Raw genomic sequence first — 18,352 nt, 5'->3', positions numbered from 1 at the left:
CATTATTCAAAGCAGCAAGGGAAAAATGACAAATAATATACAAGGGAACTCCCATAAGGTTAACAGCTGATTTCTCAGCAGAAACTCTGTAAGCCAGAAGGGAGTGGCATGATATACTTAAAGTGATGAAAGGAAAGAAACAACAACCAAGATTACTCTACCCGGCAAGGATCTCATTCAGAGTCGATGGAGAAATCAAAAGCTTTACAAACAAGCAAAAGCTAAGAGAATGCAACACCACAAAACCAACTCTACAACAAATGCCAAAGGAACTTCTCTAAGTGGGAGACACAAGAGAAGAAAAGGACCTACAAAAACAAACCCAAAACAATTAAGAAAATGGTCAGAGGAATATACATATCAATAATTACCTTAAACGTGAATGAATTAAATGCTCCAACCCAAAGACACAGGCTTGCTGAATGGATACAAAAACAACACCCATATATATGCTGTCTACAAGAGAACCACTTAGGACCTAGGGACACATACAGACTGAAAGTGAGGGGGATGGAAAAAGATATTCCATGCAAATGGAAATCAAAAGAAAGCTGGAGTACCAATATTTATATCAGATAAAAGAAACTTTAAAATAAAGAATGTTACAAGAGACAAGGAAGGACACTACATAATAATCAAGGGATCAATCCAAGAAGAAGATATAATGATTATAAATATATATGCAATCAACATAGGAGCACCTCAATACATGAGGCAACTGCTAACAGCTATAAAAGAGGAAATCAACAGTAAAACAATCATAGTGGGGGACTTTAACACCTCACTTACACCAATGGACAGATCATCCAAAATGAAAAAAAATAAGGAAACAGAAGTTTTAAATGATGCAATAGACCACATAGATTTAATTGATACTTATAGCACATTCCATCTGAAAACAGCAGATTACACTTTCTTCTCAAGTGCGCACGGAACATTCTTCAGGATAGATCACATCGTGGGTCACAAATGAAGCCTCAGTAAATTTAAGAAAACTGAAATCATATCAAGCATCTTTTCTGACCACAACACTATGAGATCAGAGATTAATTACAGGGGAAAAAACGTAAAAAACACAAACACATGGAGGCTAAACAATACATTACTAAATAACCAAGAGATCACTGAAGACATGAAAGAGAAAATCAAAAAATACCTACAGACAAATGACAATGAAAACACAACGATCCAAAACCTATGGGATGCAGCAAAAGCAGTTCTAAGAGGGAAGTTTATAGCTATACAAGCCTATCTCAAAAAACAAGAAAAATCTCAAATAAACAATCTAACCTTACACCTAAAGGAAATAAAGAAAGAATAACAAACAAAACCCAAAGTTAGCAGAAGGAAAGAAATCATAAAGATCAGGTCAGAAATAAATGAAATAGAAACAAAGAAAATAATAGCAAAATTCAATAAAACTAAAACCTGGTTCTTTGAGAAGATAAACAGAATTGATAAACCATTAGCCAGACTCACCAAGAAAAGGAGCAAGAGGACTCAAATCAATAAAATTAGAAATGAAAAAGGAGAAGTTACAACAGACACCGTAGAAATGCAAAGCCTCCTAACAGACTACTACAAGCAACTCTATGCCAATAAAGTGGACAACCTGGAAGAAGTGGACAAATTCTTAGAAAGCTATAACTTTCCAAGACTGAACCAGGAAGAAATAGAAAATATGAACAGACCAATCACAAGTAATGAAATTGAAACTGTGATTAAAAACCTTCCAACAAACGAAAGTCCAGGACCAGATGGCTTCACACGTGAATTCTATCAAACATTTAGAGAAGAGCTAACACCCATCCTTCTCAAACTCTTCCAAAAAATTGCAGAGGAAGGAACACTCCCAAACTCATTCTATGAGGCCACCATCACTCTGTAACCAAACCCAGACAAAGATACTACAAAAAAAGAAAATTACAGACCAATATCACTGATGAATATAGGTGCAAAAATCCTCAACAAAATACTAGCAAACAGAATCCAACAACACATTGAAAGGATCATACACCATGATCAAGTGGGATTTATCTCAGGGATGCAAGGATTCTTCAATATATGCAAATCAATCAATGTGATACACCATATTAACAAATTGAAGAATAAAAACCATATGATTATCTCAATAGATGAAGAAAAAGCTTTTGACAAAATTCAACACCCATTTATGATAAAAACTCTCCAGAAAGTGGGCATAGAGGGAACCTACCTCAACATGCCATATATGACAAACCCACAGCAAACATCATTCTCAATGGTGAAAAACTGAAAGCATTTCCTCTAAGATCAGGAACAAGAAAAGGATGTCCACTCTCACCACTATTATTCAACATAGTTTTGGAAGTCCTAGCCATGGCAATCAAAGAAAAAGAAATAAAAGGAATCCAAATTGGAAAAGAAGAAGTAAAACTGTCACTGTTTGCAGATGACATGATACTATAAATAGAGAATCCTAAAAATGCCAGCAGAAAACTACCAGAGCTAATCAATGAATTTGGTAAAGTTGCAGTATACAAAATTAATGCACAAAAATCTCTTGCATTCCTATATACTAATGATGAAAAATCTGAAAGAAAAATTAAGGAAACACTCCCATTTACCATTGCAACAAAAAGAATAATATATCTAGAAATAAACCTACCTGGGGAGAAAAAAGACCTGTATGCAGAAAACTATAAGACACTGATGAAAGAAATCGAAGATGATACCAACAGCTGGAGAGATATACCATGTTCTTGCATTGGAAGAATCAATATTGTCAAAATGACTACACTACGCAAAGCAATCTACAGATTCAATGCAATCCCTATCAAATTACCATTGGCATTTTTTACGGAACTAGAACGAAAAATCTTAAAATTTGTATGGAGACAGAAAAGACCCCGAATAGCCAAAGCAGTCTTCAGGGAAAAAAGCAGACCTGGAGGAATCAGACTCCCTGACTTCAGACTATACTACAAAGCTACAGTAATCAAGACAATACGGTACTGGCACAAAAATAGAAACACAGATCAATGGAACAAGATAGAAAGCCCAGAGATAAACCCAAGCACCTATGGTCAACTAATCTATGACAAAAAAGGCAAGGATATACAATGTAGAAAAGACAGTCTCTTCAATAAGTGATGCTGGGAAAACTGGACAGTTACATGTAAAAGTATGAAATTAGAACTCTCCCTAACACCGTACACAAAAATAAACTCAAAATGGATTAGAAACCTAAATGTAAGACCAGACAGTATAAAACTCTTAGAGGAAAACATAGGAAGAACAGTCTTTGACATAAATCACAGCAAGATCTTTTTTGATCCACCTCGTAGAGTGATGGAAATAAAAACAAAAATACACAATGGGACCTAATGAAACTTCAAAGCTTTTGCACAGCAAAGGAAACCATAAACAAGAGAAAAGACAACCCTCAGAATGGGAGAAAATATCTGCAAATGAATCAACGCACAAAGGATTAATCTCCAAAATATATAAACAGCTCATGCAGCTCTATATTAAAGAAACAAACAACCCAATCCAAAAATGGGCAGAAGACCTAAATAGACATTTCTCCAAAGAAGACATACAGATGGCCAAGAAGCACATGAAAAGCTGCTCAACATCACTAATTATTAGAGAAATACAAATCAGAACTACAATTAGGTATCATCTCACACCACTTTAAATGGGTATCATCAGAAAATCTACAAACAAGAAATGCTGGAGAGGGTGTGGAGAAAAGGGAACCCTCTTGCACTGTCGATGGGAATGTAAATTGATACAGCCACTATGGAAAACAGTATGGAGTTTTCTTAAAAAACTAAAAATAGAATTACCATATGATCCAGCAATCCCACTACTGGGCATATACCCAGAGAAAACCATAATTCAAAAAGACACATGCACCCCAATGTTCACTGCAGCACTATTTACAATAGCCAGGTCATGGAAGCAACCTAAATGCCCATCAACAGACGAATGGATAAAGAAGATGTGGTATATATATACAATAGAATATTACTCAGCCATAAAAAGGAACTAAATTGGGTCATTTGTAGAGATGTGGATGCATCTAGAGACTGTCATACAGAGTGTAGTAAGTCAGAAAGAGAAAAACAAATATCGTGTATTAACACATGTATGTGGAACCTAGAGAAATGGTACAGATGAACCGGTTTGCAGGGCAGAAGTTGAGACACAGATGTAGAGAACAAACGTATGGACACCAAGGGGGGAAAGCTGTGGGGGGGTGGGGATGGTGGTGTGATGAATTGGGCGATTGGGATTGACATGTATACACTGATGTGTATAAAACTGATGACTAATAAGAACCTGCTGTATAAAAATAAAATTAAATTAAATTAAAAAATTAAAAAAATAAAAGAAAGAGAAATTAAGAAAACAATCTCATCTACAGTTGATTCAAAAAGAATAAAATACCTAGGAATAAATTTAATCCAGGAGGCAAAAAATATATACACTGAAAACTATAAAAGACATTGATGAAAGAGAATGAAGAAAATAAAAATAAAGAGATATTCCATGTTCATGAATTGGAAGGATTAATATTGTTAAAATGTTCATACTACCCAAAGGGATCTACAGATTCAATGCAATTCCTATCAAAATTACAATGACATTTTTCACAGAAATAGAAAAAAAAATCCTAAAATTTGTACAGAAACAAAGAAGACCCCAAATAGCCAAAGTAATCTTGATAAAGAAGAACAAAGATGGAGGCATTACACTTCCTGATTTCAAACTATATTACAAAGCTACAGTAATCAAAACAGTATGGTACTGGTGTAAAGACAGACACATAGATCAATGGAATAGAAGAGACAGCCGAGAAATAAACCCATGCAAATGTGGCAGTTAATTTTTGACAAAGAACCCAAGAATATATAATGGGGAAAAGATAGTCTCTTCAATAGACAGTGTTGGAAAATGGACAGTCACATGCAAAAGGATGAAACTGGGACCTTATCTTATACCACACACCAAAATCAACTAAAATTGATTAATGACTTGAAAGTTAAGACCAAAAACTGTAAACCTCCTAGAAGTAAACATGGGGATAAGCTCTTTGACATTCATCTTGATAATGATTTTTTGGATTTGATATCAAGAGCAAAAGAAATAAAAGCAAAAATAAACAAGTAGGACTACTTCAAACTAAAAAGCTTCTGCACAGAAAACAATATATATATATATATATATATATATATATATATACATAAAAGAAAGAAAGACAACCAACTGGACCAATTGGATGGGAGAAAATATTTGCAAATCATATATCCTATAAGGGGTTAATATCCAAAATATACACAAAATTCATACAACTCAATAGCAAGAAAAAATTTTAAATGGGCAAAGGACCTAAGTAAACATTTTTCCAAATAAGACATACAAATGGCCAACAAGTACATGAAAAGGAGCTCAACATCCCTAATCATCTGGGAAATGCAAATCAAAACCACAATGAGATATCACCTCACTTTTGTTAGGATGGTCATTATCAAAAAGGCAAAAGACAACACACGTTTTTGAGTATATGGAAAAAAGGGAACCCTTGTTCACTGTTGGTGAGAATGTAAACTGGTGCAGCCACTACGGAAAACATTATGGAGGTTCTTCAAGAAATTAAAAATAGAGCTACTATATGATCCAGCAATCTTACTTCCGGTAATATACCCAAAGGCAGCAAAATCACTATCTCAAAGATATATATGTACTCCCATGTTCACAGCAGCATTATTCACAACAGCAGAGGTCTGGAAACATCCTAAGTATGAGAAAAGAGGAATGGATAAAGAAAATGCAGTATCTACATACAATGGAATATTATTCAGCCTTAAAAAAGAAGGTAATCCTGTCATTTGTGACAACATGGATGAATCTTGAAGATATGCTAAGTGAAATAAGCCAGACAGAGAAAGACCAATACTGCATGGTATCACTTACATGTGGAATCTTTTTTAGAAAGCTGAACTCATAGAAACAGAGAGTAGAAAAGTGGTTGCCTTGGTAAAAGGGTACAAACTTTCAGTTATAAGATAAATAAGATCTGAGGATATAGTGTATAACAAGGTGACTATAGTTGATAACACTGTATTGTATAAGTGAAATTTGCTAAGAGTAGAACTTAAATTTCTCAAAAACAAAAACCAAAAAGGTAAATATGTGACATGATGGATGCATTAACTAACTTGATGGGGGGGGGGAATCTTTTCACAATGTAACATATACCAAATCATCACTTTGTTCACTTTAAATATACAATTTAATTTTCCAATTATACCTGAATAAAGTTTAAAAATGCAAACTACAATCACACCCCCCACTTCCTAATACTCTTTTCTGCTTTAAACTCATCCTCAGCAGTTATTACCATCTGACATTTATTTATTTGTATATTAATTATCTGAGTATTCCCAGTAGAAAGTAAGCTTCATGAAGGAAGGAATTTATTCATTTTGTTCATTGCTATACCCTTAGTGCCTAAAACAGTACCAAAACAATATTTGTTGAATGAATGAATGAATGAATGAATGAAACTGTTCTGTTTGGGCTCATCTATGGGTTTAAAGACTCTTGGCTAGAACCTAGTAAGTCAACATATGGCAGTTTTTTTCAGTAACTTTTTAAGCCAATGAGTAAAAGTTAAATTGCCAGAGAGGTCAACATTCCATTAATAATTCTGATATGAATGTACACCTAGCACATTCAGATGTATATTAAATACTAGCTTAAACTTATTTCACAATAAATACAGAATAAATTTAGTATTATGGAATTTGGCAACTCTTTCTTACATAAAATACATTTGTCTAAATGGCTTTAAAATCTTGAAACTTCTAAATTATAAAATCTTTATGAATAGCAGATGAATATCTCCTATTGATGAAAATGAAGAATAGTATGCAACCAACTTTTCCTTTTTGATATTACCAGCTTATTTGCCTGTCTCTTTCTATATTACAAGTTGTAGATACTATGAATTATCACCTAATGTCCAGGAACAGGCATCATGGTGTCAAATTCAGTGAAATTAATGTGTTAAATGGCTTGCAATTAGGATCTCAGCCAACAGATTAATAATCAGTAAGATAATTGTTGGTCATTCCCTAGTTTCCAAAGAGATAAATATTTACTCTATTCAGTTTGACATTGAGGCAAGTCACCATTTCTAAATAAGAATTAGATATAATCAAAATAATTACACTTTTACCTTTTTGGGTGCAATTTTCTAAAAAAACTGCCTACATTCTAATCTGAGGTCCACCATTTGCTAACAATGTGATTTCATGAAGTTATTTAACTTAATCCTAAACCTTAGTCATTAATAACTTCCACATCTTTGGTTAGTACTAAATAAAACAGTGCATGCAAATTGCTTAGCACATCTTTGGGTACATAGTACCATCATCATTATCATTCTTATAATTATACTATAGTTAAAGAATTAAGCAGGTATAACTAAATCCCAAAATACAAGCAAGGTTACCAAGATAAAAAAAGAAAGAAGTAGGCAGATGTGTAAAAGTGATTTTGTATCAAATATGAAAAAATATGAAGACAGCTGGAAAATTAAGTCATGCATTTAAAACTGTAAAATTGCTATATTCATGGAGAGACTAGTTAGGTAATTCAGATAAACTTATGATTCTTGACATTATATAATATATAATTTCACTGATTACAAATTTTATTTAATATTTTAGTATTATTCTTAATGTTTTGGAAAGAGCCTGGGTCATGACATGTACTACAACCTAGTCATTAAGAGCCTGATCTTTGGATTGAGATAGTTGTAATTTGGCTGTGCTACTTACCAGCTGTATAATCCCTTGGTCTCAGTTTTCTCATGTATAAAATGGGGAACATACTAGTGCCTACCTCATAGGGATTGTATCCTAAACAATTACTTATGAACTCTGTGACTTTGGACACATTACTTAACCTATCTGTGCTCTAATCATCTTGCCTGTAGAATGAGTTAGAATAATAGTAGTGATTTCAATCACTTCCAGATTCAATAAATTAATGTATCCAAAGGGCACAGAACAGTAAATGGACATATTGTTGGGAGAACTATTAGTGTTAGTAGTAGTAGCAAAAGCGGAAGCAGTGGTAGTAGGAATCACAGTACAGAAAAAAAAAGAATAAAAAATGTCAAATACAGCCAGTAGGTATTATATATTCAACAATTCTCTTGAACTGAATTTTATATTGAAAAACCATGTTTTCTGTTAAATAACAGACTGGAATAAATCAACCTTCCCTCCCTCTTTCTGTGCCAAAACATGGATCCTATTTAATAATAAAAACTTTGTTAAAATAGGAAAAAGAATTTAAGTTATATGTATTTCTTTTATAATGATTGTGTCTGGGCTATATCTATTCTTTAACTAGGAAATACCAATACTCTATCATGAACTATAAAAAAAGATGGCCCTTATCTCAGATAAAGCCACATTGCAAATAAAATTAATTTCCTTCCACTTTCTTCTGAGGGTCAGAATCTGAATTACACAACTAAGAAAAATAAGTAACATGGATGAATTACGTTTTCAGCATGATACGAATGAAGTAAGTTTAAGCAGAGAAATGATTTGAGACAAATTATAAATAGAAGACTAAAGAGTGAAAACTAAGAAAAATGTAGTTTCCATGAGATAGAATAAGAAAATTGAAGAAATAATGAAAATTATAATTCATATCATTTATTATACAGAGAAAACATCATACCTTTGGCAGGATTTGCATCGTATCCATATGATGTTTTGTTTAAAATATAATGATCACCGGAAGAGGGTATTATCCTTGAATCTGAAATAGGATGGATCCCTTTAACACGTTCAGCTATTGCTTTATGTTGCTCATAAAATCCAAGTTTCCTTGGGGAGCTTGTTGTCAGCATTGTTTCACCATTTTGTATCACCATATGTTCTCCTCTTCTTGTATCTGCTGATAGGTGAATCTCTGAGTCACTCGCATTCACAGCAGGTAGTTCAGTGATTTGCAATAACACTTCCTTCTGATTAGCAGCAGAGGTTTCTGGTAAGGATTTAGATTCAGTGCTACACCGACCTTCTAACCTGTATTTCCCAGGAGGAATAACTGCACAGGGAACAGTTCCCATAAGGTCTATTGTTGTCTTTGTAGCAGCAGCAGGATTGGGAGAAATCTGAGAGGTAGAATCACTGTGGCCAAAGTTCTCACAGTGGGATGCCATGCTTCCACTTTTAGGAAATGCATCTGCTTCAGACACAGAATCTTCAGTCAAGGCTAAGAACTCTGAAGGTGTCTGAGCTGTAGTAAAATCAGCAGAAAGCAGTGGAGATTGTAAAGAGCTTCCCGCCCGTTCTGTTACATCCACAGAACACGATGGAGAACCTCTTAGTAATACAGGTTCCCTCTCTTGGTACTGTGCAATTTCCAGTGAGAATTCAGATTGTTGTACCAATGAAATGGATTGGCTCTGTGGAACTGGCTTAGAAAATTTATAGTGAGATGAAAAAGATTTAGTAAGAAGCTTCTTTGTTGACTGCTTAACAGAACGGCGAGTTTGTTCTTCTGTGAATCCAGAATCATCCCCCTCACTTTTTCCAGAACTTAGGCAATTTATAAAGACATTCTTATTAGTTGAGTGCTCCTTTTCTCTTTCAAAATCCTCTGTCAAAGATCTTGTTATCTTCTTATTTCGTGAACTGCTAAAACCAACAGAATGTCTTCCCCTGGTTTTAGTATGTTCTTCCAAACTCAGTTTTTGCATACTGCTGTGACCAGGTTGAGCACCATTTGAAATACTAAGGTTCTGGTTGGTAGGTTCTTGCTTAGGTTCACTCCCCTTCTTATGATGGAAGCTAATGGAAGGAGTACGGAAGAGGCTCCTGCGTTTACCTGTACTACCTGAGCTTGAGTTAGTGCTGGAAGGAGATGAACTGTGGACACCGACTGTATTACTGGAGGAGGGTGAAGAAGGAAGAGAATCATGTTTTCTGCTAATACTCCTTCTGAATATCGGCAACCGGGAGACCAGAGTAGATCGTCTTGATCCGGAGTCCCCCATTGGGACTCCAAGGCTTGCACTGTGATAGCCAACTTAGCAACCTGAGAAAAGTTAAAACAAATAGAACAAGTTAATAGAATTCAATTATAAATAAGACATTTTAAAACATAATACTGGTTTTTCATTCATGACACAGAATTTGTTATACTAAAATAATAAATAGTAAAATTCTGACAAAGAATTTTCTGAATTTCTGTGTAGCAAAATATCCAATAATTTGTATAGCAATTTTATAATGGTGCCACAACTTCACAATGACCAAGAATATTTGAAGTCTAAATTTTTATTGGGAGACACGAGATTACTATTCAAGACTCAGCCTTACTACTCACACCAGTTCTATAATTTGGTAAGTTGTTTAATCTTTTTATGTTTATTTATTTAGATTTAGTAGGCATATGACAGCCACCATCAATGCTCTCTGGGTAAAATGCCCCACCACTGCCTCTGTTGGCCAGCACCAGATGTACCATGGGGCTCAACAAGTAATTGACCTGAGCTTAACAGAACCACAGACCAGACTAAGGTATGACCTGACCCTAGAATCTCTATTCAAAGAAAAAACCAATTGGAACAGATTCTTCCCCTTCAATTATGATTTAGTAAGTTTAGAGATAATTAGACCACTGGCAGAGGAAAGTAAACTACATCATAAAGGATCTAGAGTAGAGTTATAAACAAGATAAAGTTATGAGGAAACCACAGCCATGAGTTGTAGAAAAGACAAATGAAAGCTAATTCAACTGGTAATGCTAAGACAAGTGGAGAGTACATGCAGAGAAAAGCAGAAGCATAGAAAATTTATGAACCATATTAATGTCAGGGTATTGATGATGAAGACAAAGAAGAAGGATGAGGAGAAGGTGGCAGCTGCAGTTCATTAATTGTGATGCACCAAGTACTTGAAACAGGTTATCTCTTTTAATGCTTGTAACAATAGAAGTAGATATTACTATGGTCACTTTACAGCAGAAAGATAAGTTGCCTATGTCACTCAGCTGATAAGTGCTAAAGCAGGACTAAGAAACTAAGCATTATCTAACCACAGGGTCAGTTCATAATCAGCATGGTATACACTGCTTTCACTAGAGTGAAAAGCCAAGAGCTTAGGCTGAAGGCCCAGATATGTTTCCACTTCAGAAATTACTAGTTGTATGGTAGATCTTTCTCTTACGGTGACTGCTATTTTTCACTGGTTTTTATAATGTGCCATGATTTGTTTCCTATTTTGTTTTGTTTTGTTTCTAAATTTTACTTAATTCCTTAACTATAATGTGCACACCCCCGCTTTGTCAACTTGAATCATGCTTCTTTTTGTTATTTATTGCAACCAAAACTATCTAACAATAACAAATACTACATAAAATGACAGGCCCTCCATTTTATCATTCTTGCAGATAAATTATTAGATTGATCAAGTAAAATACTTTATGTCCTTGAGAAAGTGTATGACAAAAATGGAAAATATTTTCTCTTTCACATATGCGTTTTTAAATATTTGATATTTTGTTCTAAATGATATAAAATCAATTTGTCTTTCATGATTTTTATTGGATGATCTTTAATTGCACTCACTGAATTTGAATTTAAATCAAACTATGTTTGAACCACTTCTAAAACATTTAAGTATCCTTTCAAGGCTTTAGCTGAAGAAAGCTTAAAATACAAAGACATTTTAGTTTGTGAAGTCTTTCATAAATTAAAACTATCTCATTTTCCTCCCAGATTAGATGTTCTGAAATGGATACAAAAAATAATACAATTTTGTTTACACTTTCACTCTTAATAATGCTTTAATTAACATCATTCTCAGCTGTGATTTTTTTATTTATAGGCAAGATTTATCTCCATTTAATGCCCAGGAATAATTTTGCTCTAATAAGAGCATTATCAACCATAATGATTTGCAGCTGGTGGTGAACCTATGGCCTTCAATGTATTCATGTCAAGATATTTAGCATTATTTTTGAAATATCTTCAGAATTTATGTATACTGAAATATTTCTTGACCTTTTTTTAGTATTTCTTACATTTGTATCAGCAATCAAAAATAAAGGAGTGAATAAATCCCACGTCTCTTAGGCAAGTATTCAAAGGATTTAACTAATGAAAAATTTTCAGAAAAAAGAATTACAATAAAATTCTTAATGAAAACAACCAGACTTCCGTTTACAATACATATGTGCTACTAATATATCTGTCTTAATTTAAGTAAAAACATCATAGATACACAGAGATATTTATACATTGAATGGGATGACATGGAATAGATACAAAATCTATTGGAGATAAAAATCTTTTGTTTCACTTTATCTGCAGATAGTCTTTTAAATGAAGTTCTTTATTCCAGCTAAATGAGAGAGACAAAATATCTATAGGTTGGAATTATCCATATTTTTAAAAGACTTTAAAATCTATGTCTCATATTTCATTCGCCAATTGAATTGATTACTACTTGCCACTTTCTGTTCACTTTCACCATCAAGGCATTAGCAGATGTAGAACCATCTGCTTGGAATGCCCTGCCAGCAATTGTGATGTGGTAAAATTCCTAGTTCTACAACATGGTCCCTTCCAGAATGCCATCTCTGATCCCCCTTCCTACTCTCTTCCATTTTGGACTTAGCACTCCTCCTTTATGCATCCTCAAGTATTATCTTACATAGTAAACATCTGTTTATCTATCTGACTTTACTATTTTACCTTAAGCTTTTTTTAAATTAATTTTATTTTTGGTTTCATTGGGTCTTTGTTGCTGCATGCGGGCTTTCTCTAGTTGTGGAGAGCGGGGGCTACCTTTCGTTGCAGTGCGTGGGCTTCTCATTGCGGTGGCTTCTCTTGTTGTGGAGCATGGGCTCTAGGCGTGTGGGCTTCAGTAGTTGTGGCACACAGGCTTAGCTGCTCTGCGGCATGTGGAGTCTTCCTGGACCAGGGATCGAACCCATGTCCCCTGCATTGGCAGGCGGATTTTTAACCACTACACCACCAGGGAAGTCCCTACCTTAAGCCTGTTAATGGCAAAGGCCATTTCTGCTTTGCTTTGAGACCCCAGGTGCCTAATATACAATTAGTACTTATAGAGTCAATGGATTTCATAAAATGAAGTTTTCACTTGAACACAACAGTATTTCAAACACAAACATATTTTCTGTCTCACTACCAAAAATGAAATGCTACAATTTTGAGGTTAATTATGTTGAATTACAACTTTTAGAGTCATGAGTTAACTGAAAGTCTTTCAAACTGTAAAATCAATATCTACAATTTGCTAACATTTGAAGACAATGTTAACAAGTTGAATAACAATATATCATCAAATCAACTTCAACTTATTCATGAAAGACAAATACAATATTACAACATGATAATTTATTTTTATTATAAATTTATTATTATAACAATTTCCTTTAATTCCTTAGCAAACCTTGTACATATTTTCATATATTTTTATAAATTTCCAAATCAGATCAAATATATTTTCTCAATTCTCATCTAATGTTTCTTGGTTCAGAAGTCAGAGTCACTTTAACCATAACAGATCCTAAAAACATACAGGCTGAATTAGACCTGCCCATAGTCCAGGGACCTTTATTACCATAAATATTTTCTTTGGAAAAACAAATTCTGTATGTAAGAACAGTGTCTTCTAATTATACTTCTAAAGCTGTCTAAATAAACAAAACTTATACTAACTTGTAGACAATACTACCTCCACAGATGCAGTCGGACTGTATTAGAAGTGGTATGAAACTCAGTTTGATCTCAACTGAAAAAATAGGATCCTTTGTTCTTGAGCACCACGATTTAACAAAAAGCTCCAGAAAGTACTTTATTCAGTGATCTCTACAACCTTAGCAAACACACTATCATTTCCCTTAATAGAGCACCACATTATATGGCAGACCTATTCTGAAAAAAATTGGAGCTGAATTTCTTAATTTTCATGGTTGAGAAAGATGTAAATTCTAGTTCAAGGGGTTATATGGATCATTAATTTGTCACCTATTTAATATTAGAATAAAAGTAAAATACCTTAAAGAAGCAAGATACACTGAAAAAAATTATACTTTTTTTCCATAATTCCAAAGTCATTAACCAAGACATAAAATAATCTTGAAGGGTTTCACAGCTATCATCTTGGAAACTGATCACCATATGCAAAAACAGGTATGTCTATCTGCGCAGGTAAGAGAAACAAAACAAAACCCCCTTAATCTTTTTCTTTCCTGTCATTTTTCTATTTTCCTAGAATTTGGACAGCCCTCATATTTTTTCACTGTGAGCCAAAGATGATGAAGGGACCTGATGTCCCACATCTGAGATAGTACTGAATAAAATTAGTGGTATATTATTGCAAAAACAAGCCTACACAAAGTACCCTTTACACAGACATGCTATCAGCATAAAAAAAATTTTGGTTTCAAATCCAAGCTCTGCCACTTACCAGTAGCATGAATGAGAACACAGATAATAATTATTTTATAGTGATTTTTCTTTAAGGATGGAAGGTACAACATCACAAAGAAACTTAACACTCTGCTTGGTACAGAGTAAATTTGCACTTTCTTTCTTTTTTAATGAAATGCATTCAAGCAAGTGGTGCATGATGGTACAGCACATAGAGTGATTATGAAAATGAGCTACTTTTCAAAATCTGCCCCAATCACTGTTTAAAAAATCATCAAAAATTTTGGGGGGAGGTGGAGGTGTATAAATTGGGGTCAGTATTCTAACCCCTTATGATAAACATCCCTAAAGTATACATTTTTATTGGAATTTAAGAACAATGACCAATATTTGAAGTGCTTGTGGGGAATGTTGCATAAGTTAAATACAGTCTCAGTTCTATTCTCTCTGAGAAAAGATATCAGAAAATAACCAGATACAGCCGAAATGACCACACTTAAAAGAAAATCAATGATACATGGTGAAAATGGAAAAAAAGAAAGTTCACAGAAACCAAATACTCTCTAGGTAACAACTTTCAACATTAAGAAAGCAATGGCAGAAAACAAATCCTATGTAAACATATCAAAGCACACTGATGAATTTTCACCAAAATTAAATAGATAATAGCTTGAATAAGCTTCCAAGTCAATCTTATCTAATTATGTCATTTTGATGCAGATTTAAATGAGTCCTGATAGGTGTTATGGCTTAGCTGGAAAGCCCTCCAGCTCAGATTCTTTCTATTACAAAGCTCATGCAATCTACATTTCAATAATCTTTTTTATAAAATTGAAGTATAGTTGATTTGCAATATTGTGTTAGTTTCAGGTGTACCACAAAGTAATTCAGTTATATTTATATATTTTTTAGATTGTTTTCCATTATAGGCTATTACAAGATATTGAATATCATTCCCCGTGTTTTACAGTAAATCCTTGTTGCTTATCTATTTTATATACAGTAGTGTGTATCTGTTAATCCCATACTCCTAATTTTACTTTATGATGTAATTTAAATATTTCTAAAATGTATTTCTTTAAATGTATTTCTAAAATGTTTTATTGTTTTCATTTAAATAAATATGGAATAGAGGCATTTTTAACGATAAATCACTGACACACATGGACAAGGGCCACTTCAACCAGCAGGGTTAGTGAGGACAATATGAGATACATTAAAAGGATGACTGATCAGGACCAAGTGGGTTATTGATCGGTCACAGGGAAGAGAATGAGACTGTCAGCCAAAGACAGCAAAAGTTAGAAATCACATAATTGATTGGATATGTTTAATTAACAATTTATTAAATTTGCATATAATTTAGCCACACTGAGTACAGTAAGTTATTTTCAACAATAAAGAAGAAAATAATACAAACAAATAACTGCTTATATCAGAAATGCTTGCTTATATCAAAATGGTTTGACCCTAAAAATTGCATGTAAGCAGAGATAGGTTGTCCCTTATTGGATCTGTAAATCAATAAATCAATCTCCTAGGTAAAAAGAGAAAGAGAGTGCATGGTGCTAAATTGCATGATAATAGGAACAGTTACAATAGGGAAGGGGAATACATTTCAAAGAGATTATTCTAGCAGGAGTTAGGGGAGCCTATGCCTTCCTTGTCTGAATTAATAGAAGGACAGGGACCATAATACATATTTAGAAAGACATGTAATCTTGAAACCCAGCCAGATATAATCTCAGTTCTTCACTGACCAGAAGAGACAACACAGGGAGAAGAGAAACATAGAAAGAAAGAATGGATTTTGACCAGAAATTAGACAGAAGTTAGTAGTGAAAGAAGAAAAAAGTCTAAAAGTCATTTCTACATGTGACCCAGGCTTAAGTAAATAATGAGACTACATTTATACTTAAAGAACGTTATAGTTTATGTTCTGGCATTTATACACAATGAATGCATAACTGTTAAGAAAGAAGACTCTCATGCAAAAATATCTCGATTTGATTTCAGCATTACACCTAAGAGCTGTGTGACTTTAGAGTGGCTTAAAAAGTTATTTAAACTCCTTGAGCTTTCACGAGATTAATAGTTGCAACTATCTTAAAAATTTTGTGATGATCTAATAAGTAAAACCAAAAAGCACTTAGAACAAGGTCTAGCACATGATAAATGTTTAATAACTATAAATTATCAAGAAAAATTAACCATACTTGTACTATTTCACAGCCAAGTACACTTTAACTAGCTTATAACCTCCCCCAACTTCTCTCAGCTGAAGTTCTAATTCTGTCTACTAGTAGACAAATAATACTGTCATTTCCAGTCAATCTTGAATAGGACAAAAAGGAAGGTTAGAAGCCAGAGTACCCATATGTCAATGGGCTTGGGGCTTGGAATTAATACGCTAATTAATACACATATATATAACTGCCTACATTCATCTCAATTTTTTATTAAGTAAATATTAAGTTCACTTATTCAGTATTTTTTTTACTTTCAACAAAATAATCCAGACTTAAAGAAGCAAATAACTGACAATATTATGAATATGCAAAGACTGTCTCAGACCCTGAACATGATTCTCAAAAGAACGAATTTGATAAATTTGTTGAACAATGAAAATGTCATAACAAGTATGCCACTTTAGAGAGGATAGCACACATCCAAAAGTATATATGTTTGTTAATAAAGAAAATTATATTACTTCTTACATTGGAGAATTTGGTTTGGTCTTAAAATATTATTTTGGAAAAAAAATTCCTTGCAATGCTGTAGGTTAGGTTTCTAAGAAACAGAGCCTAAGCAAGGAATTCTTTTTTTTTTTAACATCTTTATTGGAGTATAATAGCTTTACAGTGGTGTGTTAGTTTCTGCTTTATAACAAAGTGAATCAGCTATACATATACATATATCCCCATATCTCCTCCCTCTTGCTTCTCCCTCCCTATCCCACCCTCCCTATCCCACCCCTCTAGTTGGTGACAAAGCACTGAGCTGATCTCCCTGTGCTATGAGGGTGCTTCTCACTAGCTAGCTATTTTACATTTGATAGTGTATATATGTCCATGCCACTCTCACTTCGTCTCTGCTTACCCTTCCCCCTCCCCGCATCCTCAAGTCCATTCTCTATGTCTGCACCTTTATTCCTGTCCTGCCCCTCGGTTCTTCAGAACAACCTTTTTTTTTTTAGATTCCATATATATGTGTTAGCATACGGTATTTGTTTTTCTCTTTCTGACTTACTTCACTCTGTATGACAGACTCTAGGTCCATCCACCTCACTACAAATAACTCAATTTCGTTTTGTTTTATGGCTGAGTAATATTCCATTGTATATATGTGCCACATCTTCTTTATCCATTCATCTGTCGATGGACACTTAGATTGCTTCTGTGTCCTGGCTATTGTAAATAGAGCTGCAATGAACATTGTGGTACATGACTCTTTTTGAATTATGGTTTTCTCAGGGTATATGCCCAGTAGTGGGATTGCTAGGTTGTATGGTAGTTCTATTTTTAGTTTTAAGGAACCTCCATACTGTTCTCCATAGTGGCTATAACAATTTACATTCCCACCAACAGTGCAAGAGGGTTCCCTTTTCTCCACACCCTCTCCAGCATTTATTGTTTGTAGATTTTTTTAATGATGGCCATTCTGACTGGTGTGAGGTGATACCTCATTGTAGTTTTGATTTGCATTTCTCTAATGATTAGTGATGTTGAGCATCCTCTCATGTGTTTGTTGGCAATCTGTATATCTTATTTGGAGAAATGTCTGTTTAGGTCTTCTGCCCATTTTTGAACTGGGTTGTGTGTTCTTTTGATATTGATCTGCTTGTAAATTTTGGAGATTAATCCTTTGAAAGTT

General features: G+C 33.9%; 1 protein-coding gene across 4 annotated transcripts in view; it reads right to left on the bottom strand.

Moving 5' to 3' along the window:
- The window catches only part of CCSER1 (coiled-coil serine rich protein 1), a 1,188,125-nt gene that overhangs the window by 1,020,119 nt on the left and 149,654 nt on the right, over positions 1 to 18,352 (bottom strand). For all 4 annotated transcript variants that reach the window (XM_081234941.1, XM_081234938.1, XM_081234939.1 and 1 more), the window contains exon 2: positions 8,749 to 10,113. In XM_081234941.1, the coding sequence (XP_081091067.1) occupies positions 8,749 to 10,072 (1,324 nt within the window). In that variant the 5' untranslated portion in view covers positions 10,073 to 10,113. The remainder of the gene's footprint in view (positions 1 to 8,748; positions 10,114 to 18,352) is intronic.

This window comes from Mesoplodon bidens, assembly GCF_964165515.1.
Source record: "Mesoplodon bidens genome assembly, chromosome: 1".
NCBI lineage: Eukaryota > Metazoa > Chordata > Mammalia > Artiodactyla > Ziphiidae > Mesoplodon > Mesoplodon bidens.
The sequence above is the reverse complement of the archived record's forward strand: the minus strand, read 5'-3'. Positions and strand labels throughout refer to the sequence as shown.